The following is a 27,059-nucleotide window of genomic DNA, read 5'->3' as shown; positions in this document are numbered from 1 at the left end:
TTTGCTATGCTGAACACTTAGATTACTGGGATGTATTCTAAATTAAATGGAAACTTTACCCACATCTAAATAATTTCTTTGTACTAGTAATCAAAAAGTCACAACAAATATAAAAAATGAGTCACAGACTTTGCTACTGAATTTGTATTAAATAGTGGCATAGCAACAGGCAGCTTCCCATTATTCTACAATTCAGGTTTGCCACACTTAAACTGAAGAAATGAATTCAGATTGAAACAATACAGAGTGTAATTCTATTTTTATTTATAACAGACCAGCCTGTTGTTTTATGCTGACAAATGCTTTCAAGTCCTTTTTGCAGAATACAGAATAAACGTCATGAGCTAGCAAAGACATCCTATAACTCACCACTACTGGCTACACAGGAGTTCAGAGGTCTTTTTCACTGCCTATCTGAATTCTCTCACCCTATGAACGTAGTGCACAGTAGACCTAATCCTGTAGTCAGCCTCTGTATGCAACACCCATTGAAGTCAATGGGATTTCTGGGAATGCAGCAGCTATAAGACTGTCTATGTACTCATATGCAATATGCATTAAGTATGGGTAAACTATTACTTTGCTGTTACACAACCGTTTACTTGTACACAGTTTATTATACCTGTCTTAGACAGCCTGCCTGTGCTTTTGCTGCTTCCAGAGCTATCTCCTCTTGTCAAAACCGAAATCCCACTGAAGCTGCTGGCTTTGGTTACAGCTGGCTTCAGACTGCGGATGGAACTATCAGAGTCCGTGCTGCTCCAGGGACGGGGTTCGGAGTACTTCAGCTCATTCTCAGTACTGCTTTGATGGCTGTTGGCTGATCTTCCTGATGCTTCCTTATTGACTCTGTAATTTATAAACTAAGCTTTAAACACACATACGCATTGCAAAATAAGATATAAATATGAAGGTGAAATGCATGCAGAACAGTTGGGGATTTAAAATAATGCATTAAATACCTAAATATCTGCCGTCTTTGCTGTGTACTATTAGTTTCCTCCTCCAGGATTCTGTTGACATTTTTAATAAAATAGTTTAATATTTATTAGTAAAATTTAAGTAGGAATTAAATTTTAATTGTGAAAGTTCTTACCTTTTTTCAATAAGGTAATTCTCTTGGGAACATAGGGACTAAGGAAAAAAGTACAGAATAAAAATTAGTATTAATGATTCCTAGAGGTCCTAGTCAAGATGAGGTGCTATTGTCCCAAGCATGGTTCATGTATATAATCCTAGCCCCAGCTCTACCAAGCCTGCAGTCTAAAAAGACATGTCTCAACTCTCAGTCTATTTGTTTTCCTACATAGGTTTTAGGATGACTTTCTCACTGTCCACTACAACACTGTCTCAGAAGTTGAGCTGTTGTCTAAACAAAACATTTCCTAATGGGATGGCTGGGGGTGAGAATCTTATCTACTGTACATTAAACATAATGGAAAAAAGACCTGGAAAACTGCAGCAAAATCAATTCCATTTTCCCTGTACTATTTTGCCTTCAATTCCTTTTTGTGATTGTTACTCAAAGATTATGAAAGCAAGTTAAGTGGATTGACTCTAAGATATAATCATGACACTCTATAAGAGGGTAAGACCAATGTTTTCTTGGCACAGCTACCCTTGTAACTAGAGCAAATCAGTCCAAGTATGGCTACAGCTCACCTACCTGCAAAACTGCCTCAGCTGAAAACTGTTTAGTTTTAAATGGAATCCCTTAACTAAAATCAGCTATACTGGAAAAAACTTTACTTCTATCACCATAAGTTACATCTACACAAGGACCTTCAGCTGACACTACTGTGTTGGTCACAAGTTACACCTCCTCATAGGTGGGGCCCCACACCAACCGAACTTTACTTCCAAAATTGTGCAATGTACACCTGAACTGGCTTACCTGCAATACTGTTTCTCTGAAAATACTATCTGACTGGATTTCTGTCCTTAAGCTGATACATAATAGTCTGCTATCTCAAAAGGCCTTCTGAGACACTGCCAAGTTTATCACACTGCTTTGAAGAGTCTCCTTTAACAGAAGTACTGAGATCACTGCCTCACTCTGCATCAGATAAACCCTAGGACTTATCTCAACACAAGTGAAAGGCCCATAAACACCAATTTCGTCAGAGATATAGATGATTCAAAGTACACCAAAGCTATAGGACCATCAAAGACACTGGTTATCTGTAAACTTGTACAGCAAAACTGAAGAACCTACCAGGGACAAGGGCAAGCAATTAATGGTGACCTATACATTTTTTCTTTAAAGGATTTCTGCTTTTTGCAGCTTTAGAAATATTTCTGTGCGCAAAGTTCAAAAGACTTGTCAGTTGCAGTAAAATGTAAGTAAAGATTGAATTAATCCGAACATAACAGGTGAACTAGATTAACAACAGCAAATAACAGCAAAAACAATGATTCAAGTCACAGAAGTTCATTCCAAAGCTTTAAGCAGACAAGGTCCCAAAGCTTTACTAATTCTTGAGAAATACTATACAGGTTTTGGGGGGCTTTTTGTTTTGTTTTTTGCTTCTCTTCTAGATATAAAGCAGATCTAAAAGAATGTTTTTCATACCAGCAAAATATTTTTCCTGCTGGTTTTCTTTTTAAAATCAAACCAGTCTTTTTTTTTTTTTTTAATAACTACAAAGAGTTAAAAATGGTCATTTTATCTAACTGTTTTATATGACATATAGGACAAATAAGTCTTAATGTAAAACAGCTTTGAAGAGTCAAAAATTTGTATCATCTGCTTCATATCTCATATTTGCCAAACTCACTAGTTTTTGGATCATTCAGTCTTTCCTGAAAAATCAATTTGACAATACCCAAATTTAATTCCTAGATGGAAAATTACTGAAAAATGGAAGGGTGCAAAGTACAAATAACAATTTAAGGATAAAAATATGCTTTAATTATTAAAAAAATATGCATTAATTATTCCCACAAAAATATTACAAAATTAAAAAGAATTTTACCACTATGGTTCAATGTGAAGAAAACTGAACATGTTAAGGTACGGAAACTCACAATTATGCCATCTTAGTTCTGTTCTGTAATTGCAATTATAATAATAAATGAATAACAGTTCATTTCAGTGAGGTTTTTGGATTCCTGGTTAGAGCTTAGTAACTAGATACAGGTAGCATATGAATCAATGACATAGGCTCAAAGACTGCTTTAGGTGATGATATTGATTTCATAGACTTTAGAGCTGGAAGAGACCTCGGAAGATCATTGAGTCCAGCTCCCCGCCCGAAGGGCAGGAAGTCAGCTGGGGTCATAGGATCACTGGAATTGGAAAAAGTTGGAACCTCATGATACATGATTTTTCAAAGGAGCAGCACTCAAGGCACAGTGATGAGCACTTGTGTATATACTAACTGGACACTTCTGGGGCTTTGAAATAGCTTTAAAGCACTATAACATGATTTCTGCTTTTTAGTGCTAAGACTCTGGAATGGGAGCCAAGTGAGGTGGTACTCTCTCCTACCTTGGGGGTTTTCAAGAGGAGGCTGGACAGATATCTAGCTGGGGTGATATGACCCCGGCACCTGTTCCTGCCTGGGGCAAGGGGTCAGACCTGATGATCTGTTTAGGTCCCTTCCAACCCTAAGCACTATGATACTTAAAAAGGTGAACCTAGCTCTATGCCCATAAGGGACTGGTGCTCCTTTCTCCACAACTTCTGCTCTGTCATGAAGATTAGACTCACATTTCAGAATAAAAAAAAGTCCAAACCTGAACAAGTATTTAAAGATACTTAAAACAACAGAAAGTGATCTACATAATGAAGGAAAAGGATACCACTCTGACATGTAGCCATGGAAGTAAGAAAGAACTTGAGGATGTTTGGGGTCACTCTCCCGTTTATGCCCTCAAGTGGGAGGCACAAAGACACTCAAGTTATGTCTGCACTCTTCTGTGGTGCTCTTAGGGTAGGACACTCTCAAGCATATCTCATCCACTAATACATACTCATGTGGGCACTTCCAAGACCGCCAGCAAGCCTGAGAGCAGCTCAAGAAATGCCCCCTTGGAGCAGCCACTCCACCACATGTCAAGGTTTCCTTCTTGAGAGTGCAATGGAAGCAGTACAGACTTTTTTGTCATGGCATGGGCATGGCCCTAATGGACACTGCAGGCCTAAAAAAATCCAAACTGGAGTATATGGGCTGCAAGCATACCAACACTGGATATATAGACATGTGCTCAAAGAACTCTTCTGAGTATTTTTAGTTTAACTATTGTTTCTTATATTCAGGTAAACACTTTCTAATGAGACACGACAGAGAAAGTGAATATATAAAAGCTAAGACAGACAAAGAGCTAAAAGCAGTAGATTGTTTGTCTGTTGATAGATAATATGTATGAATATAAATGCATTTCAAAATATCTGGATGAAGTAAAATTTATCTCCTAAAGTTAGCAATGTGGAATTAATGCCACTCTAGGAGAGACTAAGATACTTTTCTGTCCCATGCATCTTCATAATGTTCCTCAAACATCAAGAGCTATTAACTAAATCACAATTGCAGAATCTTCATTGTTTGTTAAGGTGCAAGTGAGAAACAGACCAACTGATTTTTAGATCCATGACAGAATCCACAGCATCAGGAATAAAAATATCATATTGTAACTTGAAAACTAGGCAAATTTGATATGGAATTAAGACACAATAGTGAAACCTGGTAATCTACTTCATACAGTTACTTGTCAGATTAAAACCTTTAATGTTTTGCTTGTTCAAATTCCACAGATTTTGTATCAGGAGGAGGGAAGAGACTACATTGAAACAGGAGAAAATTAGAAGCAGGTACTCTTTGAGCCTGTTCCAGATCCTGTTAAAGTAAACTAAGTTCCCCATAATTTAAATTGCCTTTAGATTATGCCTTTTGAACACTACCAAACAATACTTTTAGCAAGATTGTGCCCCTTGCACAAAGAAGGAAAGCAATATCATAAGAAAAAATGTTTATAAACAAATTCTGAACTGTGTGTACATGTATTTTTGAAGTGGTCAGGATGAAATAAAAGGTTCCTTGGATAAGTAGGCCATTGAGCTTTCCTCTTCATTTAATACCTACATCTTGTGCAAATATTCGTTCTCTAGCTCTCTGGTACTCTTCTTCTCGTTCTTCTATGGATTTGCTTCTTCTGTCATCTTTTAATCGTATTCGCATCTAAATTAAATAAGCGATTAAGTACCAATTTCTACAGGAGAGTAGTATGAATTTGTAATCAAGGCATCTATTTAAAAAAAATTAAAATTTCTTATATTTACCTGGTTATCATCTTTGTCTAAACTAGAGTTATCTCTCTTTAGGATGTACCGTTTCTGAAAATCTTCACTTTTCTCATCCTTTATATGCTCACAAAACTTCTGATCAGGTCTAGAACAGTATTTAGAAAGAAAAAGTTGTCTTTGAGACAGATTGTAAGTAATTCCATACATTCATATACAGTATATGCACGTACACATTTAAAGAGGATACACTGACACCAAAGGAAACAGACTGGTCAAAAACAGTATTGCTTATATCAAATATTTTATTCCGACTGAAATGATAGGATTCAGTAAAAGTCTATTGTCCTGTTAATTCAAAAAGTTTCCTAAATCCTCCCATACTCTTGCTGCCATGCAGCATACCAAATCAGCTCCTCCTTCAAAGCACATATTCAATTTCCAAATAAGAGTCAAGCAAACCGATACTACTGGGGACTCAGAAGTTCCCCCATGAATCCACAGCAGTAGCCATACAAGGGACCTCAGGCATTCATGAGACTGAGTGTTAAAGCGGTTAGACAAAAACACCTGCAAACTCATTTTCGAGGTGTACCAGAGGATAGGAGATGGGAGTGATGGAACACACACAAACCTTTAAAACAAAAACAAAAGCAGAAGGAAATTAAATGATGAAGTCACTGAGACAGCCAGGATTTCACAAGAACATAACCAGAAGTCAGAATTAGAGTAAAACAAAATCAGTTTAATGAAAAGATCATGCGACTTTCTCCAAACTCTTGTTTCCAAAACCATTGTCTACCTATAAGGGCAATTTTAACAACTTGCACCCCTAATCTGTTCTCAGACAACTGAAAAGAATGCAACTATCCAAGAGTATAAACATTTGTATAATCTGTATTTCTCTTTCTTCATTTATTATGTGGGGCATTTGTATAAAATCTGGATCTATTTTTTTCTGTAAAAAGTTAACTGTGGTACTTTCAATGAAACCTAACTAATGATTACTGGATGCCCATACATAATTAGCAGGCATTTCCAAGAACCTTTAGACTGTCTTACCTCTTTCTTTTAAAGGTCCCTGAATTTACTGCCCTGCCATCACCAACTTCCCACTCCACTGAGACGTCCCAGTGTGCACTGGGTTGTTGATGTCAGTAACATCACTGATCGGCGCTGGAGCAGGGAATCTGCCTATGAGGAAAAGGCAAGTTTGGTTTTATTCAATATGGAGCAGCTCTCCTCCAAGGCTTCCTTTCTAAATTCTTATTTTATATCTCATGTGATTTAAAATAAGAATACTGAACACTGAAGAAACATTCTATTGTCTATAGGTTAAATGAAATGCCTGCTAATTAGTAATTATGTTTATGAGGGCTTCCAGAGGCCATTTGTAAGACCGGGTATATTTTGGGGGGTTTGTTTCACATTTGGGTAGGCTCTTGTTGTTTTGGGAGGAGGAAGGGGGGTTGGAAAGGATAAAAATATTTAGTTTCAAAATTAATAAAAAGAGTTAATCTGTGAATACTACTTATTCCCTACCTGAAATTATCACACCCTTTAGTCTAGGGTATCAGAATTGGTGGATATATAGATGAGATACACCAACTTAGAATTCAAAGCTAAAGCAAAAGGCTTCAAAGAGATGCTCTGAAAATACTAAACAAGCACCAAAAAATTGGCACATCTTGAAATGTATTTACTTTTCATTTGCACAGTGCTTTAAAGACAATGAATAATAATAACACTAAATGCCTCCATATTGCTGTTTTCCAGATTATAAAACTGAGGACCAAATCAGAGGTACTCCATGGAATTAAAATTCAGGACATCCAATTCCTAGTATGCCTTGCTCAACAATCAAGTTTCACTAAAATGTACTGGATAATTAAAGTAAGGAACTATAACATGGAAAGAGATACAGGCTTCCTACAGCTATGGTCTAAAGAAAAATTTAGCCTTTCATATTTCTGAGAGAAAGACAGAGAGAGAGAAAGCATGTGAATATAGACAAGTAAGTGTGAAAACAGGTAAGTCATCTGAATTAAACAGCTGGGTGAATTGTAGAGATTGCATGTTCCCATGTTACCCATGTCCTATCTACCATAATGATGTAGCTTGTAGTAGGTTGTCAATCTGGTTGCTACCATCTACCCAAAAGAGGCTCAGTTTTATGTCACACGCATACCTCTCTTGTAGAGCACGTTAGGACTCGTCTCTTTGGGGAAGACAATCTCATTAATTACTAAACAGCCATCTTTAAGCTGAAAGGTACCATATTAAAGTAAGATTGAAAGTTTTTTCAAAATTGTCCAACTGTTCTTTATACTTGGATTCTTAAATTCTGAAGGCAATCAGGAAACGATGATTTTAATACAATTCATCTCTAGTTTCTGTCTTTAAACAGCCAAGATACAAGAGACAGAAATACAAGTAGTAACAAAGTAAACAGGGAAGGTTCAACCCAGTGTCCCACCAATCACGATCTGGTGCTCATTTTTTTGAGATTATCTAGAACGTATGTGTGCATACATGTGCAGGCACATGTACATAATATCTGGTGCCCATTTCCTTTGGGAATGCATCTAAAATTAGTGTGCATGTATTTAGAGTGTAAGAGAAATAACTGCTATATATTCATATTGAAATGCAAGGAAATACCCCATGATGGGACTCAGTCAGGACTGCAATCAATACTCTCATGTTACAAGCGGTTAGGGTTTTATACAAAGCTCTGTAAGTGAAGCAGTTCATATTCCACATTACATCTGGAGTATGAAGATCTCCCTGGCACCACCACTTGGTTGAGTGAGTCCCAAGAGTTGAACTGATGTAGGTTGTTATCATTGTCTGAACTCCATTGCCTGTCAAACCCATGTATTAAAATGGAAGAATCTGTTTCAAAAACAACTGTACTTACATTCTTGTACTGCTAGTTTTATTTATTATGACTGACTTCCCACTCTGGTCCACATTGTGCTCCAATCCAAAGTAAGCAGCTACTCTGTGTAATAGCATCCTATGGTAAGAGGTCATTGGAGGGAATTTCTTTCGTGGAATTCTGAAAGAAAAAAAAATTGGTTTTTACAAAACAACAAGAATGATTTTGAATATTTTTTTCTTTAAAAGAATGCAGCACTTACTCATTATTACCAATGAAATCTAAAATTTCCTGTTCTAATTTCAGCAGCATCATTCTGTCCCTGAAAATAAAAACATACAACACATCTCATAAATAAGATTCTTCAACAACTGCAAATGTATGAAAGGCAAAAAAATATAGGTTTGCTCAAATAAGGACCAGGTAACAATGGCAAATTAGCAGCAGGACCACAAAACATCTCTGAGTTTGTAAGCATTTCAGAACAGGTATTTTCAGAAGCCAAAATGTTTACTATCTTCTACTGAGCTATATTCTACTGGACCAACTAAGTGACTATGTGTTCTCTTGTCATGAAGGAAGCAGAAGATAAACATCCTTTTCAATGTTGTTAACCACCAGGGTCAGAAGAAATTATGGTGGATGAGATGATGCTCTCAGGTGAAAGGAAACTACTATCATGGTAGTTGTTCTGCTCCAGAAGGACTCTCAAATGGTTCTGGATCTTGATTTGTGAATGGTGCTATGGTGCTGTAGCAGGGGCTGGGGTCAAGCCCCTGTTATACTCCCGTGGAGCTGGCTGCACTGGCGTGAAACTTACCATGATGGGTCTGGGCGAGCAGCACATTTCCGGTGTGCTGGGGAAGAGGGTCCAGGGAAAACCCAGGAAATAGGCAGGCTCTGAGGCCATGCGAACACATGCCCCAAGAAGCCTGCACCGACTAGCCCAGAGAGAGAACCAAGTAGTTTAAAAGAGGACGCCGAAGAAAGGCATGGTGTTTGGTGTTCCCCAGAGTGGGAACAACCCAGTGAGACCAGGAGCTGTGAAGACTAAAGGAGAAGAGATCCCAGCCAGCCAAACCCTCGTGAGTCATTAAGACCCTGATGAGCCACAAGTGAGGATTACCCACACCTCCCCAAAAGAGATGAGTAACAGTAGATGGCGGGGTAGCGTGGGTCATCCCAGCAAATCCCTAGAGTAGGGACCAAACAGGAGATATCCCCATGAGACGGCTGGCAGGGACTGGCTGGGAAGAGGGAGAGTATGGACCTGCTGAGAGGAATGGAGTCTAGAGGGAAACTGAGGCGGCCAGAGCAAGGAAGGGATTTATTTGCATGGTGCGCCTGGGTGAAGAAAAGCAGGGCGTGAGCCAGACGGTGACAGCCAGAGCCATCAAAACAGGGAAGAAACAAGAGGGATTTTTTGTGTGTGAAGGAATTGGAAGCATTGGAGGCCGGGAATAAGAAATTCCCCTTGAATTTACTTTCCCCATATAAATGAAGAACAGCTGAGGAGAAGGATTCCCCAAGGATTTGATTTATAGTTAAACAGAGCTCTATCCCCTCCACCGGGGGTCTTCAAAGAGATTAAGTCTGTAAGGCCTAAAGTAAGGCCAAGAAGAAACAGGAAAGAGTTAAATAAATTGATACAAGGATAATTATAGCAATGTTGAGTTCCATGAAGGAAGGCACAGAGACAACAAGAGAGAAAAGAGAAGCGAAGCGAAGCGCAGCACAGGAATAGTGCAACTAGCTAAGCTAAGGAGAGATTCGGCTAGAGGAAGTAGATGTCAAGGAGCTGTAAAATAAACTTTGGCAGAACCTGAGAAGAGACTTTCCTGGGCATCCCCCACTCTAAACCAATAGAGAGTATCTACCATCAGCCTGAGAGGACAGGGGCAGGGTGTAGGGAAGGTAGAGCCCTGCACAAGACCAGTGACCCTGCCAGACTGACCTCTCCTCAATGATGGAAGACAGCAGTGCAACATGAAGCATTTAAAGCATGATAATATATTAGATTTAGTAAAATGTGACTTTTGAATATCTTCACTATTTTTTCAACTATAGAACTTTGTTCTCAATTAAAGAAATGTCAACATTAAATCAATCCAAAATATTTCATTCAATTTACCTGGGATTATTTTTTAATGTATTTACTAAAAATTCATGTAGATCTATGCCAGTTGAATCTGTATATTCTTGACTGGAATCTAAAAGAAATATATAATACAACACTGTTAAACAGAATAAATATTGATTCTTTCACACATATTGCTCTCACTCTGTAAAAGTACATACAAAATAATAATTAAAATTAGGAATCAGATAAATGGAATAGATGCATGATTATCCCCTTCATTAACTGATCAAGACATCATCCCCAAATACATCTTCCAAGAGCCACACAAGACACAACTAAAGTCTCATTTTTCAGGTTCAAAGTGTAGTTAAAACTAAACATTATCAGTTAACAAACATAACTGCATACTTTCCAGCATTACACAATTGCTGCAGATGCTAGCCAAAGCTTTACATAGTAACAATTTACCCTTAAAGAGTCATAATTTGCATTGTTAGAAACTTTCATTCTCCGTGCCTCTCCTTCAGTGGAACTACACATTAAAAAGAGGCTTTCTTCAAGAAGTTTGAAGTATCACCTCAAGGAATAGGATGTTTGAGATCACCTAGCCCACTTTCTGGCTATGCTGTCAAACTCATCCCACCCTTCAGGCGGGACCAGACCACTGGGCTTCATGTGGGCTGAATCTGGATGTGGTGGCAGCAGCAGGCAAGGGAGCGATGGCAGTGGCAAAGCACATGGTGGCACAGGGGTTAACACAGTTGTTGCTCACCCCCACTGCCAACACACATTGCCAATGGAGGGCCCTGTGCCCTGTATTTCAGCAGCATGCCTCATCCCTACTTGCATCACTGACAAATTCCTGGCACCTCTGCAAGCCCCACCAGCCAAATGACCTAGTTCTGTGCACCAGATCCAACCTGCAGGCTGTAAGTTTGACATCCCCGCTCTGTTAGACCACGGGATAGTCTTTGTGACTCAGTAGTTGCCACAGAAAGCGATTCTAATGCTTCGAGGGTTTGTGCAGACACCCATCATTGAAATATATTCTGCTCTAATCACAGAGCCTAAATTACCAAGTGCAGACTGGCACAGATTTTTTTTTTTTTTTATATACTTAGAGTCCTAGCTGCCCTAAATCTTTTAGTGATCAGTTAGGGCAGCCTTAACTGCCAGTGCCTGACTGACAGAAAGGAGAAGGTTAACAGACAAAAGTTCATGGAAAACGGGTCCAATATTAGCCCTTCTGTTTGAAGTAGTAGTAGTAGTAGTAGTAGTAGTAGTAGTAGTAGTAGTAGTAGTAGAGGTCAGGACCCTCATCTCTTTGGTGGTGAAGACTTGGCGCATGAAAGAGTTCTCTGCTCATCCAGGTAAGAGCTGAAACCTGAGTTTTCCTGAAAGGACTCCAGACCCTCTGAAGACAGGTGAGTAACAGCACTTTCACCAGCATAGAAGACCGTTTATGTGGGTAATCTGTGTGATTTGTTGCCCCCCTGCATGCTCCTAACACACACTGGTGGGGTAAGAATGGAACCAAGGACAGTCAGAAGTGTTTAGAGCACTTAGTCCAGTCTGGTTCTTAAATCTGAAAACCAGAAGGCAGGCTTCAAGGGGCATTTATGGTAAAACATTTATCAAAAGTTGAAAAATGCAGTATGCTTAATTTTTATTCCTTTGCCATGTGTGCTTAATTAGTAGTTTAAGTGAGTAACAATATCATAACCATGATCATTACAGGGGAAACTGGTCCCTAAAATTTGACACCTTGTCATTTTCAGCACCCTCAATTTGGAGAATGTTTAGCCATCACAGGACAGATCTTTAGCTGGACCTAAAACAGCTGCCCATCTGCACTATTTCAGTACTCTCTTCCTTCAGAACAGCATTAACATTTTAGAGAGACTCATTTATGGTCTGTTTTGGGAATATTCTCAATAATGGGTGAGTGAACTGGGATAGTTTAAAGGAAGGACCCCCCCCCCCCCCCTTTTTTTCTTTTTGTTTAAGAAATTCCTAAACACAATGTAGTTAATTCAAAGTGTCTGGATTAACATTTCTGTGCAATTTATTGAAACAAAACTGTTTTTTAGCTTCTCATATTCACCCATGAGCTAATGCATATATACAAAGTTTTGCTACTTAAAGTGCCCAAGCCATCAACAAGGACAAATTTCTATTATTTATTTTTTCATGTCTTCTCTAGTTATAGACTACTGGGTTTTGGCAAACTGAGAAAAAAAAAAAAAGTTTTATTTAACACAGAGATTATTTTTACCCCTGCTATTCCAGCACTTCGACCTTCAGTCCACAGACCCTAGACTTCTTTTTCATCTTTGGTACTACCAAAACAAACATAATTAAGCATTACCCATCACTATCTCCTACACAAAGTAGGACATAATCTCAGCCCAAGTTCATGGGAGCTCAAGGGCAACTCTTTTATATTGTCCTAGTTGTCAACTATCCAGAAGGGTAAAGTCAAGTAGAGGGCCCAGGGAACCAAGACACTGGCTTCATAAACCTCCATGTCAACCTGTGTATTAGGACAGAAGCCGCATGAAACTCTATCCTGAAAATCAGAAAGCTCCTCAAAGAAATTGCACCTCCCAAAACAGATTCTTCCCTCCAAAAAGCCCATCTCTGATATTCTTCATTAATTTCATATAAATGATTTAAGTTTATACTGTGCTAGCATGTTGGGAGGTTAAAATTAAATAATTTAGGTAAAAAATAATTTAGGTAATGAATTGCCCTATTGTCTACTGTGTGTGCATATCACCGTGTTAATACTGGGATTCTGGCAATCAATAACCTTAAAACATTTTTTTTTAACCAAATACAAATAATTATACCGTGCACACAAAAAACCCCAAAACACTTACGGACAAGTCACATTTGGGCTTTTCAGTCCTGACACTAAAATACACAAAATAAATTCCTCTCTTTTCAAGAGCAGTCATGGAAAAAGAGATAAAGGGACCTGATTTCCAGCAAATACTCTCCATCAGCATGAATAATATTGATACACTAAAACCTGTTAACAGCAAGATTATTTGCAAAAATGGATTTTACATGTATAACTTCTATCACTTAAGTGCACTTATGTTAGTGCATCAAAAGTTGTATGTAGACACACAAAATTAGCATGTACACAAGCAGAGACTGCGGTTCTTATGAAGAAGAATTAAGCCTTTAGTCTTGGGTAAAAAGTCAATATGAATTTGACATTCAACACTATGGAAATATTCACAGTAGTTACTTTACCACCAAAGTCACTCTAAGTTATTAAGGACTTCTAGACAAACTAAACATAGAATTAAATAAAACAGACTGATAGATAGCAAACCTCTTGATAACATTTTTCTGGACAATTTATCACAGGATTTTTCCTTTTCCGTTTCATCTTTTGTGGGCTTCTCTTCTCTTTCAAAAGATTGCAATAACTGGATCTGAATTTTCTCCTGTTGAAAAGTAAAATCAGTCATACTGTAAACTATTTTCAACTGTTCTACAGCTGTACCCGAAAACTGCTTTGTAACATGTTAATTGTATAATGGAAAAGGAACCAGAAATAAGATAATTATCTTCTTATCCTTTCAGCATCCAAGTGCCAAGTGTTTAAAAAGATATTAAAATTAGGCTATAGAACATGATACATTTTAATGTTTTATAATCCACATACACTTCAAAGCATGTTTGCTATTTTAAAATAAATTTGAAAAAGATCAATCAGGATTGTGTGAATATATGCTGTATGCCTAAGTAAACATATAGCACAGGCTTAATTTTTAAATAGTGAACTGCTCATTCAATCACCAGTTAGGTTTTTTATTTCAATTTATCACACATCTCTCCAACTAAGGAACTAGAGTCTGAACTCTTAAAATAAGCTATCACCAACTTACATTTCTTTTACAGTTTTGTTTTTTTGTTTTTTTTACAGTACATAGTCATGTAATAACAGCAGATTTTACAACGGTTTTCCAGGCCTAGAATTCTTACCTTAAACATTAATATATATTTTCCTGGAAAAAGTGTAATCCTACATAATCCATCCCAAAATCCAAACGTTTAAATACAAATAGATACAAGCCAGAGACTCAATTTTACAAAGACAAATACTGTATTTATTTCAACAGAAGGTGGCCCTGATTATAAGACAAGCTCCAAATGATTATTCTATATATGGAAAATTTGTTATAATTTTCCAGGTATAGAATCTAATTATTGGCAGTTTGCCTTGAATCTGTCCCCCTTTCACTGTTACAGCAGGGTAAATAAATTAGGGGGATCAGGCAGTTCTTTGCTCTCTGCTTCCCCCCCTACTTTTTCCCTGGCAGCCCCTTCCTGCTCCCCTTATTGTCAGACCCTGCTCTCCCTGAGCACATGGAAGTGAGAAGCAAATTTGAAAACAATAACCTTGAAATTAAAAAATGGCTGTAGCAATTTGCATATAGTACCTACAAACTTAATTCATCCACAATTGATGCGTGTTACCTTTTAAAAAAACTGCTGCAAGTTTTAGCACAGGTATTTCTTAAACACACTTTTGAGCAGCACTTTGGCACCTATTTACATCTAGTATAAACTTTTTTCTTTTTATTTCTTTTCAATGGCCAAATCAGTTCCAAATTCACTTCGAATCAAGTTCCAAAATGTCACTGAGCAGAGCTCAATTGTTTAAGTCTGTGTGGCTGTACCACTGGGCAAATATTCTCCTTCCCAGACCCATCTGCCTGGGGCTTTAGATACTCCCCAAATTCATTGCAGGTATCCTATGTGTAAGCCCAGCAGTCCTCCATCACCATAAAATTGCACAGCCAAATTTTCCCCATTTGGGGAACCTCACAAAGATAAGCCTGCCTGGAACGCAAGAGACAGGCCTCATCCTGGGGAAACTACTTCCATGATCATGAACTATGCATGGTATTAATCCAAAGCCAAAAGGCTCAATATTTTATCACAAAGCTCATTGGGCTGGGCACCACCAGAGTCAACAGCATTTCAAGTCATGGTGAGCTATGACATTGCATACCCAGAATCCCTCTGTCAACCCCTCTCACCCTGGCACGTACAATTAGGATGGCCCTGCCCTCCACAGTGACCCCACAGCTCAGCACTGCTCAGGGTGTATATATGCTCCAGATACTCCCCCACAAAAGATCCATGTGCTAATTAGTCCCCACTCCCCTAACTCCAAAAACGTATGTGCAGATGAGGCGCATGGCAACCTGGTCCAGCTTTAGCTTGTGATGGGTGGGACCACACTAATCACATGCACCAGACTGAGAGGGGCCAACAGACGGATTCTGGATATACAATGCAGGAGATCACCATGACTTGAGAAAAAAGTCTCAGTAGTAAGGAAAACTGCAATTAAAGAGCAAAACCTTAGGGCTTATTCAGATGGGTTGCAATATTTGCCCAATGTGGGCCATTTGTTTTATAGTTATGCTCAGTGTTGGCTGCATTTAATCAACTTCATAGCTGGTTTCTATTGTTGAGCACATGATGCTTTTGGCAGCAGTTTAATGATAAACACTGTATTTAATGAGGTTTCCTTGTATATGATTATAAGACAAGGGCCTTTTTCCCCATGCCAACTGGGGGAAAAAAACTTGTCTTGGAATTGAATAAATACAGTACTTTTGCTTTTTAAATTAGACTGACTTAATGATACTATAACAATGAGTAAAATGGATAATTTTGCTTTTATGTCTATTTAATCTTCTGAGATGGCCAACAAGGATAACAGTAAGCACAAAGTTCCAAAAAAGTGTTTGGAGGATGGCAGCACTTGCATACTAGCAAGTGACTTCTATTCTTTTATGTCAACAAATAGATAACAATTCTATGCACAGTCACTGATTTTTTAAAATTTGTATTTCTAATTAAGTTGCTTACTTTCTAGATTGCATCAAAAGCAGCAGTAGAGAATAATATTGAATTGGTCTAGTTAGCTACTATATATGCTGGGGGTTTTTTCTCTAACTACCTTTAAGTTAGTACTAAAGATGCTACTAAACACAACCATATTATTTCTCTACATATTTATTTTCCAGTCAAAGGGAAGACTTTTAGTTCCTGACACAAACTTTTGTTTTTTCTCACCTCATCATAAACCCAAGTGCATATATCATATGCAATCCATTCCCCCCTACCAAATAAGCTGAAATCTGGCTGCTCTCTAGTTACTTACACAGTCATTTTCAAGGAACTGAATAAAAGCAAGCTAATTTCTTACTAGGAGATTGTGTTTGTATGACTTTTGTTCACTAATAAGATGCCACTCCTCTTTACAAGTCAAAACTCGTATGTTTTAGGAGGAAGGAGAATGTTCATAAAACATCAATGTCAATCATGCTTTTTCACCTTAATCAGGTTTCACCTAGAAATTGCTTAGTTTGAATTTTCTCAACATGCAAAATATGCAAAAATTGTTTACGTTAAACACCTAAGAAAATAAATTAAACTTTAAGTTCTTTCCCAAATATAACCTGTAACAATGCTGACTGAACAAAAGGGAACATCCCATTTGGAAGAACACATTTTCTCCACCAACATCAATTTGCTGAAATCATGCATTATTACTAAATGTACAGCTTCCTGTTCTTTCTACTTTGTTTGGTATAAGAACTGTTGCACCTAATGAAATGCTGCACTTCCCTGGAAAGTTGCAGAAAAATCTGGTTTTAGCTTTCATTGCCTAGGTTCAGCCTTACACACTGTTAGGTCAGCCAATTCTATGGTAGGCATGCTGCCTTAACAGAATCCTCACTGCAACTCAAATCCAACTTTGCCATCAGGACTTTCAATTCTCTGGTCTGTTCACATAAATATGTCAACAAGATACAATTCACATCCCTTATTAACAGCTCTCAGTAAGTAAAAGGGTCTAAAAAGTAATTCCAATTTGCTATGCACCTACCACTTGCTGCTAACTTGGCTTTGGGCTTGGATACCTTTCCAATACTATCGTTCTTAGACATACTAACTATTGTAGGACAGCAGTGGAAGCAATTATCACCAAAGCCAGATTTCCGACCAAACTGCTTGTAAGTAAATTACTCCGGCTTGGGAAATGGACGTGGAGGTTTGAAGTATTACAAAATGTGATTTAAAAAAAGATCCATGGCCTGGTTTCTGCTTTCATTAACCATCTCTAGCATTACCAAAGAGGCCAACGAATGAAACAATTCTGCCCTGCACTCATTTTCCCTTTGGGTTGGTTTGTTGCTCTAGAACAGGGATCTTCAACCTTTTTTAATAAGTGTATCCCCAGTGGCTGGATGCGGAGCAGCTGGGGAGAGTGAGGGGGAGATGGCTCATGGCCGGATGTGGAGTGGCAGCAGCATGGGGACATGGGCAGCGATAGTGGCTACTGTGTGCGAGCTTCCCCCCCAACCCTTGTGTCCAGCCAGCCAGGCGGTGTCTGTGTGGCCCGGAGAGGGGTGCTGCTGCCCTCCCCCTCAGCCCCCCGCTCCAGAGAGCCAACAGCACAGGGTGGTGGGGGGCAGTGCTTGGTCCCCGCCTACCCCCTAGGGCCTTCCCAAATACCCCCGGCTGACAAGCCCTGCTCTAGAACAAGGCTGTCCAACTTCTAAGTGGTGGGGGATGCATGTGACATGAGCTGCACCAGTGGGGGCTGCACTACTGGGAGTCAGGGGCTGCTCTGTGGCTGGAGCACACCTCCCACTGCACTCCACAGCACCCTACCCTGCACAGCTCCTTTCCTGCACCACACTGTGGGCTTGCCCAGAACCATGGGCACCCCCAGGGGTGAGAGCAGGTAGCAAAACATGAGGAAGAAAGGGGGAACCTAGAATCAATAGGGGGAGCAGTGGCTGGATAGGAGCTTGGGGGGCTGCATATTAACCCTTGCTGACTGCTCATGGCTCACGTGATGCTGGCTGGACAGCCTTGATCTAGAGAAAAGACAGACTTCTATGGATCATAAGCAAATAAATAATAGAGGAAAGGCTCCTTCCTCCTCTATGTAATTGATGTGGATTTATATCTCCTAGCATTTGCACAGCATCTCAGGGTATATAGTTTGGACAAAAAGCAGCTCTTTGATGGTTATCATTTGTCTAAATAAGATACGATATCTCTCTAAATATCTTGGAAGATAAATTGTACTAAATATAGTTCCTATCAACCAGAAGGCAGGACATGGTGGCACTTTAGGAACTAACTCATGTAGAAAGGCATAAGCTTTTGTAGGCGACAGCCTCTATAGCTTTCACACGGTAGGCTGTTGCTTAGGAAAGCTCAAACCTTTTTGACCCTGGCAGACATTAAAATAAGGGTGCAATGGGATCTGATCCCCAAGCCCAACAATTGCGCATCCTGCCATGCCAAATGTACATGGCAGGATGTGCAACTGTTGAGATCAGGAACTGAACCAAATTGTGCCATTATTTTAACTTTGCAACCCAATGAGAGTTAGCAAGATTCCTGTCTAGAGGAGCCAAGAGACTCCTGGGGACTTGAACCATCTCCCCATGCCCAGCAGCCCAGCCAGGCACAGACAAGCCCAGCTGGTTGGCTGCTTTCTTTCAGAGCTTCCTTGCTAACTGAGAGGCAAGGATCTTTAAAGTACCAGGCCACTGTTCACTGGGACACTACACCTCAGCACGCCTTGCTCCATAGCGCCCAAGGGATATGCACAAAAAGGCAAGCAACATGCCAGGCTGTGGTGAGCTGAAGGGCTTGCTGCAACCTGAGTCCTCAACATGCCTTGTTCAGCAGCTCCCATGGGACCCAGGATCTTGGCCCAGCTGATGAACTCCCCACACGTCAGCATGCTGAAAACCAGGTGGTGCACTAGGCCTTGCAACAGACACACAACCTGTGCCCCCTCATCAATGCTGAACACAGTCACTGGACCAAACAACAAGAATTACAACATCCAAGGTTCATTCAGCTGTACCTCTACCATCATTATATATGCCATCCTCTGCTTACAGTGTCCCTTCACTGCCTGCATTGGACAGACTGGGTGACCCCTACATGCAAGAATGAAGGCTGCTTACAGATGCTTTAAAAAAAAAAAAACAAAAAACCAAACAAAAACCCCAAACCAAAAAGGCACTTTACTTTAAACTTGGCACATTCCCGCGCCAAGTCCAACACATGCCCAGAAGAGGCAGTGCCTTAGTTGGACCTGGCTCTGCAAGGTCTGTATAAATCGGGCACTTTAGCGGGGCTTTTAGCTAATAGCTAACTGAATCAGCTTTAGCTAAAAGTGCCAAAAAGGCCTGGTGAAGCACCCAATCTATACAGACACTGCAGAGCCAAGTCCAAGTAACACGCTGCTCCTTCTGGTAAAGTATGGATTTTTGTTTTTTATTGTAATGTCTGTAAGCAGCTGAACTGATCTGACATCAGCTCCAGGAAGACGCACAGGCTTGTGACAGAACGCTTTAACCTCCCCGGACAGTCTACTGCTGCCCTCAGAGTAGCTGTTCTTAGACAATTAACCTTTAAAAACAAAGCCTACATGCATATCAAGTAACAACCTAGACTACCAGGAATAACACTGATTCTACTCTTCATAGGATGTTTGGAAAGGCTTTGATAAAGAGAAGTTTTGGAACAGTATCCTCTAAAATTGCTCTAGTATCATGAAGACACCTTTCTTTTCATGTCCATTCTTCAGGATAACATGGATATTTTAAAACAATATACAGTTTGTCATGGCCACAGCTAGCCTGGGAGGAATCTGTTTTTGTGGTTTGGGCCCACAGACCATCCCTGTGCACAGACAGGACACAGGCATCACATGTTGCAAATGTCCTATGCTGGGTCCTACACACTGCATTCAGCACGAGCCCTAGATCAGGGCTGGGGCACGCTACATGTGGCGCATGGGGCTGGACCAGCTAAACGTGCTGCATGCAGCACAGGCCAATCCAGGATGTGCGTTGCATGCAATGCCCTACCAAACTGGCCCTTCACACTGGTTCCAGGGCCAGTCCAAATCAGGCCCACAGACTGGTCCAGTATGGCACCTCATGTAGTGCCAGTCCTGTGCTGGCTCTGTACACAAGCCCTGGATTGGTGTTGGCATGTGCAGTGTGCAGGGCTGGTCTGGGGCACATGCTGAATGAGCTGCACATGCCAGACTGGCTCTGCACACTGGCTCCAGTGCATGAGGCTGGTCTGTGGGTCCGATCCAGACTGCAAACCAGCCCTGTGCCCCTCCTCTGGCTTGTGGGGCCAGATGAGTTTGAGACCCCTGCTTTAAATAGTTAGTGATAGAGATTAAGTTTATTAAACCTGAGAATATAAATGCTACAGCTTTGAAATTATAAAGTACTTATGAGCAGAAAGAAGGTTCTTTTTTATTTTTCAATTAATTTTAATAGTTTTCTTTTGAACCTTTTCAGAATTAACACAATCCATTCTAAAAATGTATACCAAAACTAGAAAACGTATTTTAGCCACTGCTCCACTGACATCACAGACGGTTGCAAAACAATTCCTAGTGCTCCTCATATATGTATAAGCATCAGATTGCTCTATAAAACTGCCATTTCCCCCCAGTTACTTAGTACTTCCTCAACTTGTGTCAACTGAAAACTTAAACCACCCATGATTTTAGGACTTATTCAAGTCAATGATAAAGATATTTAATAATACTACGCTTTAAATTCAGGGGAAACACCAACAGAAATGCCCTTATTAGATAATGGTTGTTCACAGACAATTTTAAGACCTGTCGTTCAGTTTGTTTCAATCTACTGAATGTGTTTGTATAGTGGTTTTTCTCTAAATCAAAATATGACGTGGTATAAAGTCAAATGCCTTATGAAAATGTATTGCGTCAGAGCTACCTTCATCAACTAAACTTGTGAACTCATAAGAAAATATATCAAGTTTGCTTGCCGGGTTCTATTTTCCCCGAAGCCAAGTTGTCTGGCACCTTTTAATTCTGATGCTGCCATTTTTTAAATTTTTTACTGTTAGCTTCACTTAGCAACCTTTCCAAAAATTTGCTTAGGACTAGTATAAAGCTAGCCAGCCTGTAGTTACCAAAATCAATCTATTAAACCTTTTCTATACATTGTCACAATGTAATGTTTTATTAATGCCTTTTAACTTCCTTTATCAATTATCTACACTCCAGGGTGGCTGAAAATAAGTCAAACAAAGGGAAATCAAAGAACGGTGTTTATGCGTTACTGCTACATTCTGCATCAAGGTGACGATTTCAAAACTCAACCTGGGATCCCAGAAGGAGCATATAGCTCAGGCAGCTGGAACAGGATTGAGTATCTACACAGTGACGTGGATAAAATTGATTCTGCAACCAGCTGGTGTGTAGGCACGGGCCATAACAGAATGGTGAACAGGCAGCAGAGACCTAGTGTTCCTCCTAGAATGAGGAGTCCTGCCAGAAGAAGAGGCAGCAAAGAATGTGGACCAGCACTGAGAAATGGCAGATGCTCTTCCTATGGGCATAAAACACAGCAGATCTACTGCTACGTCTGGCAATTCCGCAGGGCCACTATATACTTGGAGTTGAGAATGATTCAAATGCACTAAAAAGCTTTTCCAACTTGAACCCTGGCTGAAGCAGTGTGAAAGTTGGATCAGGTTTTGCTACATTTGTATAGTTCTCGACTAGTTCACAGTAGCAATTGGAACCTAACAGCTGTTACTGTTTTGAACTGTTTCCCTTTTGAAAGGACTCGAACTGTATGGATGTCCACACCTACAGAAAGTCAGGAAAAATTACACAATATAGAGAAAAAGCTAAGTTAAAAAAAAATAATTCGGCCAGCCAGCATTTGTAAGCTTCTCTTAAAAAAAGCCCTGAATAAAGTAACAATTAACTTTAATTTCTATAGAATAACTATGGACATTTTGGGCATAGTAAAATGCAATTATTAGTAATTAAGACCAACAATACTTGTGCTTGGAAAGTTAAAAACTGCCTCATAACCTTGGTAAGGCAATAGGAAATTTAAAAAAAAGCCCTCAAGTCTACATCATTTTTCTAAGTCATACTTATGGATACTTAATCACTACCTTAGCCAATGGACATTTTGATCTTTTTATTTGACATTTATAAGGGAAAAAAAGATTTCTTTGCTAAATACATAGGATTGCCCCCTGTGAAAGGAGTATGAAAAATGTAAATTACTTCGAATATTTATAGAAGTCTACTAGAGGACTATTAAGTCTTTCTTTAAAACATTCTTTAAGAAGAAAAATTTAGCTAGGTTTCACAAACTTTAGTCACATAATTGTTACCTGGATGTCCTGTGATATTTCAGCTGTGGGAGGCGGTGGAGATTCTTCACACACAGCAAGGCTCCGAACTAGTTTTAACTTTGTATTTGACTAAAGAAAATATTTACAATTAAAAACTACGGTTAAAAAAACCCTCCAAATATATATATTTCAGAATCTCTCAAGCTGGGTCTATTCCATTCAATTTACTGCCAAGTTGATATGAAATGGCAGAAATGTTTATGTATAATATTTTTAAATATCATCAATTATTTTTTGAAGGGGGAAAATAAGCAGTCACAGGTTTGTAGTAGTCATAGCATCAGCACAACAGAACAATTCCAATTAATAAAAAGTAAATGAGAAGCATTGAAAAAGCTTTTCCTCTCTATAGCAATAAGAAGCCACCAAAAATATAAAGGCAAATCACAAAAGCAGACAACTAGGCAACACAAAAATCCAAAAAAAACAGAACTTTATTGCCAAAAAGTAAAGGATAAAACTAAATTCAAGGCACTATTCACAAAACTGCAAGGCTTCCTTAGCATGCCAGCACACACATCTACTGTACCTTTGACCTTTTTCCTGTCTGTCCAAAAGACTGCACTGGCCGCTGAATGGTAAGCACAACAAAAAAGGTTCATATTAAAACTTTAGACCGTAAGAGCCATTTTTGATTACAAAAGTCTGCGTGGCAGAGAGAAAGCAGTTGCACAGTTATCGTCATTTACATTTAGTACACAGAAGTGTCTTTGGCCTAAGGACTATAAACTGTCCCATTTTCAGCGGGAGAAATCCTAGGTTTTTCTTCTTCATCCATCATGTTGCAATATATAGACACGGGGGAAAAGCCATTACCACTTCCATGCAATTGTTTTGCTCAATAAATCTCAACAGTTAACTGTCTCGGGGCATTCCTATGCCTGCAGTTCTCATTATGATTTCTGTGACAACATAACACGAAACCAGGCTTTATCTTTCTTGCTCCCATTTCCTAAGACCCACCTGTACAACTGATTATTTAAGAAGCAGTGCTTTGATAAATGGAGTGGCTATGACCTACTAACCAGAACAGAAACATCTCTACCAATTCCCTGTCCCCTGCAAGAATCGCAAAGCCTGACCCCTGAAGAGAGTTAGGTGCAACATGTCAAGTCAACTGCCCATTTCCCATTTTTTTTAATTAAAAAAAAAATAGTAGTAACCTGCCATGTGTGTCTAGCTTTTATTATACCTGGATTAACTTAATTATTCTTCCTTGTGATACAGGAGTTTTACCATTTTTTTTCTACCATGTTGAAGACACTCAACTAGAGTTAGTCTACACTTAGTTTTTGTACTAGTTTAACTATGCCACTTTCTAAACTAAATATAGTTAAAATCAGTCCAACCTTCTAATTCAAGGGTCAGCAACTTCTAGCCCGGACCCAGATACAGCCTGTGAAGTCAGGAAGGTATGGAGATGTTCTGGAGACTATGGACTTCCTGCACTAAGACTGTGAGCAATAGCTGCGGTAGAAGCAGCCAGGTTGGAAGTGTCGAAGTGCTGGTCGGCCCACAAGTTGGGCCGTTTTAGCCTGCCACTTGTGCCCACACCCCCACCTGTGTTTGTAAAAATACCATTGGGAAAATATTACATAGCTAATCTTTAATGTTATATTAAGATTTTTGTTTCCTGTGGTAGAAGTCTGAGCATGACTTTTTAATATGAGGAAATTGGCGTGTGGAAACAGCAATCTTGACAAGGTGGAGGTCTGGGCCCAGTGGCAAAGGAGAAACCCGGAGATAACAGGAGACCTCCATTTTGCTGCAAACTTCTTCCATCTTTATGGCCACTGAGATCCTGACATCTTCTTCTTCCTGATCCACTGTTGAGGACTTGGGGCTGGACCATGTTTTGTCTGGAACCTCCCCTCAGGCCTGTTTGCCTTGGGTGACTCCACCAGGAGTATGAGTGACATAGCACTGAGGATCATTGGGACACACAGACCTCTTCACCACTACAAGGTCTCGGTCCACGGAAAGGCACCAACTTCGCTGGACCAGATGTTGTGTGCAATGTCTGACTCTTAACTCCTAAAACAAGCACTCTATTCCCAACTTTGTAGTGGCCTAAGCTCTCACGGTGGCCACAGAAAATACTACAAAGACATACTGAAGGCATATCTCAAGAAAAAGGATGCCAACATCAAGAACTAGGAGAAGCTGACTGCCAACCAACTCCAATGATGCCACAACCTCAACCAAGTGGCAGTCGATTTTGAGGCAAAGCATCTTGCCCTCAAAATGAAGGAGAGAGTGGAGGAAGGAAAAGAAGAAAAATCCTGGCTTACAGCCCACTCACCCCTGTGGAAAGGCCTGCAACTTCTATGGATGGATTTGTGGCTCAAGGATTGGACACTTAAGCCACTTCAAAATCCATCAATGAGCTATGGTAGAGATAATCCTCAAATTGAGGGATTGCTGACGATGACGATGAAGATTTTTTTTCCTTTTGAAAGAAGTCAGTCAACCAGAGTATTCTTCACGTCAATCAAAAATAATGAGAAAAGCCAGCACCGTGCAATAGTTCATTTTTAGCAGATACCTGCCACATGTTTTGGACCGCAAAAGAGGAATCATAGTTTGGGAATCACTGCTATGGAAGACCATAATGGAATTTCAAGATACAGAAGTCCTGTTGAAGAAGTCAAATGTAACTTGTAAATTACTCAGGTACTTCATATGCCATGGGCTGAGCTTTTTCTATTTTTCTATTGCATTTTTAATTCCTCTTCCTCCTTTTACCTTCTCTGTTTTGACATCTTATATTTCACCTTTACATATTCTTCTCCACATTGTCCAGCTTTTCCACCTTCAAAACTCTCACATCTCTATCCACCTCCATGCATTCTTTCCATTCATTTCAGTGCACTTATTCTTACCTAGAGCATCCTCCATATGTCTTGAAAAGTTTGAGACAGATACCAACTCTCTAAATAAGATGGCTAAACTAAGATGAGGTATTCCCCCCAGATGAGAACTGTAGTCTTTGGTGAGGTGCTCTGTAACCAAAGGCTAAACAAAGGTGGTGCCCCTCATTCAACAGCAGGACTATGGAAATGGTCTGGCTTTTTACCAATGTTTTCTGAGCATTTGAGGGTGTAGCTATTACTCCATTAGCTGTGCTGGTTATTCAACACTACCCCAGAACTCTTTTTTTGGAGTCCACATCCAAGAGGAGTCAGAGAAATCTTTTCACCTGCCAACCTCACTTCTACCAGCCGGAGAGCAGGTGCATTCTACCTTCCTCCTGAGCCAGTGCTGTGCAGAAGCATCCACCACTCATCTATTCCCTTCCCAGCCTTCTCTTTTATGATCCTCCTTTGCAACTAATTCTCTGGTGCCTGCTTAGGGTGGTGCTCAGACTATACCACCCAGTGTAAAATGGAGCTAACTTAATACCTAGTAGTATTGGAGAGATGTAGCTGTGATGCTCCAGAAATAAATCAGGGGCAAGGATTTTTGTGGGAGATACCTTTTATCGAACCAACTGCATGGTTGAGATGATTCTTGCTAACTTCACTACCCAAGAGCTTTGGACTCCAGCAATTAAACAACTTATGAGAACTTGTGTCGGTTTTCATGGGCCGCTTAACAGAACCATGAATAAAAGCAGAGACACTTGAACTTTCTGCATGTTTATGGAAGCAGAAACATGTGGAGTTGCATTACCAAGGCATTTGGAAAGAATTCTTCATCACAATAAATGCGCCCAAAACACACGTTTCAAAACAAGGTGAAGATTCCCCACATAGTCCCTTCAGTCAGTTACTCCAACATTTAACAAGAGCCTGAATTAAGCAGCACAATCTTAAGTCATCATGGTTAATCACAGAAGTCACTGTGCCTTCCCTCAAAAATATAGGCAAAAATCTGATGGAGCAATTTTTGATCCCTTACAGATTGACAGCAACAGGTACATAAGCAGCAGAAGGAAAAAAAACAAAACAACAAACAGCTCACCAGTGTGGTCATAGTTAAAAAGAGGGGTGGGATATAGTTGAAATATTTCTAATGTTGCATTATTAACCACTCCTTTAATTTACACATTAATTATCAGTGCCCAGTAAGACAGAAAGGGAGGTAATAACCAACATCTCAATTTTTTTTTTTAAATAGTTACAAAAAAAGAGAGAGATAAAACATATTGCTGCTGAAAGCAGAAAACACACTATAATTGGAAGAGGGGAAGAAAAGGGGAGGCCTGTGTACAGACACACAGCTCTTCCTTGCCTCTTTGTTACTACAAATCTACTGCAGCTGAAATTGAAGTGTCATTGTCACTACACGTATTGTTCATGGCAAACAAAGTGAAGTCAGACCCTCAGATTCAAATGGATTCTAATTTTATTATACCAGATGCTTATGAAGATTTTTTGCTAATGGATATAGCATTTGAACTATATTCTTTATAAGGATGTTTTAAGCCACTGTAGTTTTAATGTTTAAAATATGATATTTTCCATTTTGCATGCTGCCTATAATTTTGTACTCGGTATTGAAAATCTAGTCTGATCTTGACAGTCTATTATGCTACATTCCAGTTAAACTCCCAGCCCTAGAAAGGTGGCTCA

General features: G+C 39.6%; 1 protein-coding gene across 1 annotated transcript in view; it reads right to left on the bottom strand.

The window, feature by feature from the left end:
- Window positions 1-27,059, bottom strand: part of R3HDM1 (R3H domain containing 1) — a 146,292-nt gene that overhangs the window by 70,173 nt on the left and 49,060 nt on the right. Inside the window, 11 exon segments of the mRNA XM_014517296.2 lie at window positions 623-849; window positions 963-1,013; window positions 1,097-1,134; window positions 5,085-5,180; window positions 5,282-5,390; window positions 8,163-8,303; window positions 8,386-8,445; window positions 10,255-10,333; window positions 13,550-13,664; window positions 22,465-22,554; window positions 23,015-23,056. Of these exon segments, the coding sequence (XP_014372782.1) occupies window positions 623-849; window positions 963-1,013; window positions 1,097-1,134; window positions 5,085-5,180; window positions 5,282-5,390; window positions 8,163-8,303; window positions 8,386-8,445; window positions 10,255-10,333; window positions 13,550-13,664; window positions 22,465-22,554; window positions 23,015-23,056 (1,048 nt within the window).

The sequence above is a fragment of the Alligator sinensis genome, unplaced genomic scaffold, assembly GCF_000455745.1.
Source record: "Alligator sinensis unplaced genomic scaffold, ASM45574v1 scaffold277_1, whole genome shotgun sequence".
Lineage (NCBI taxonomy): Eukaryota > Metazoa > Chordata > Crocodylia > Alligatoridae > Alligator > Alligator sinensis.
This window is presented reverse-complemented; position numbering and strand designations above follow the sequence as displayed.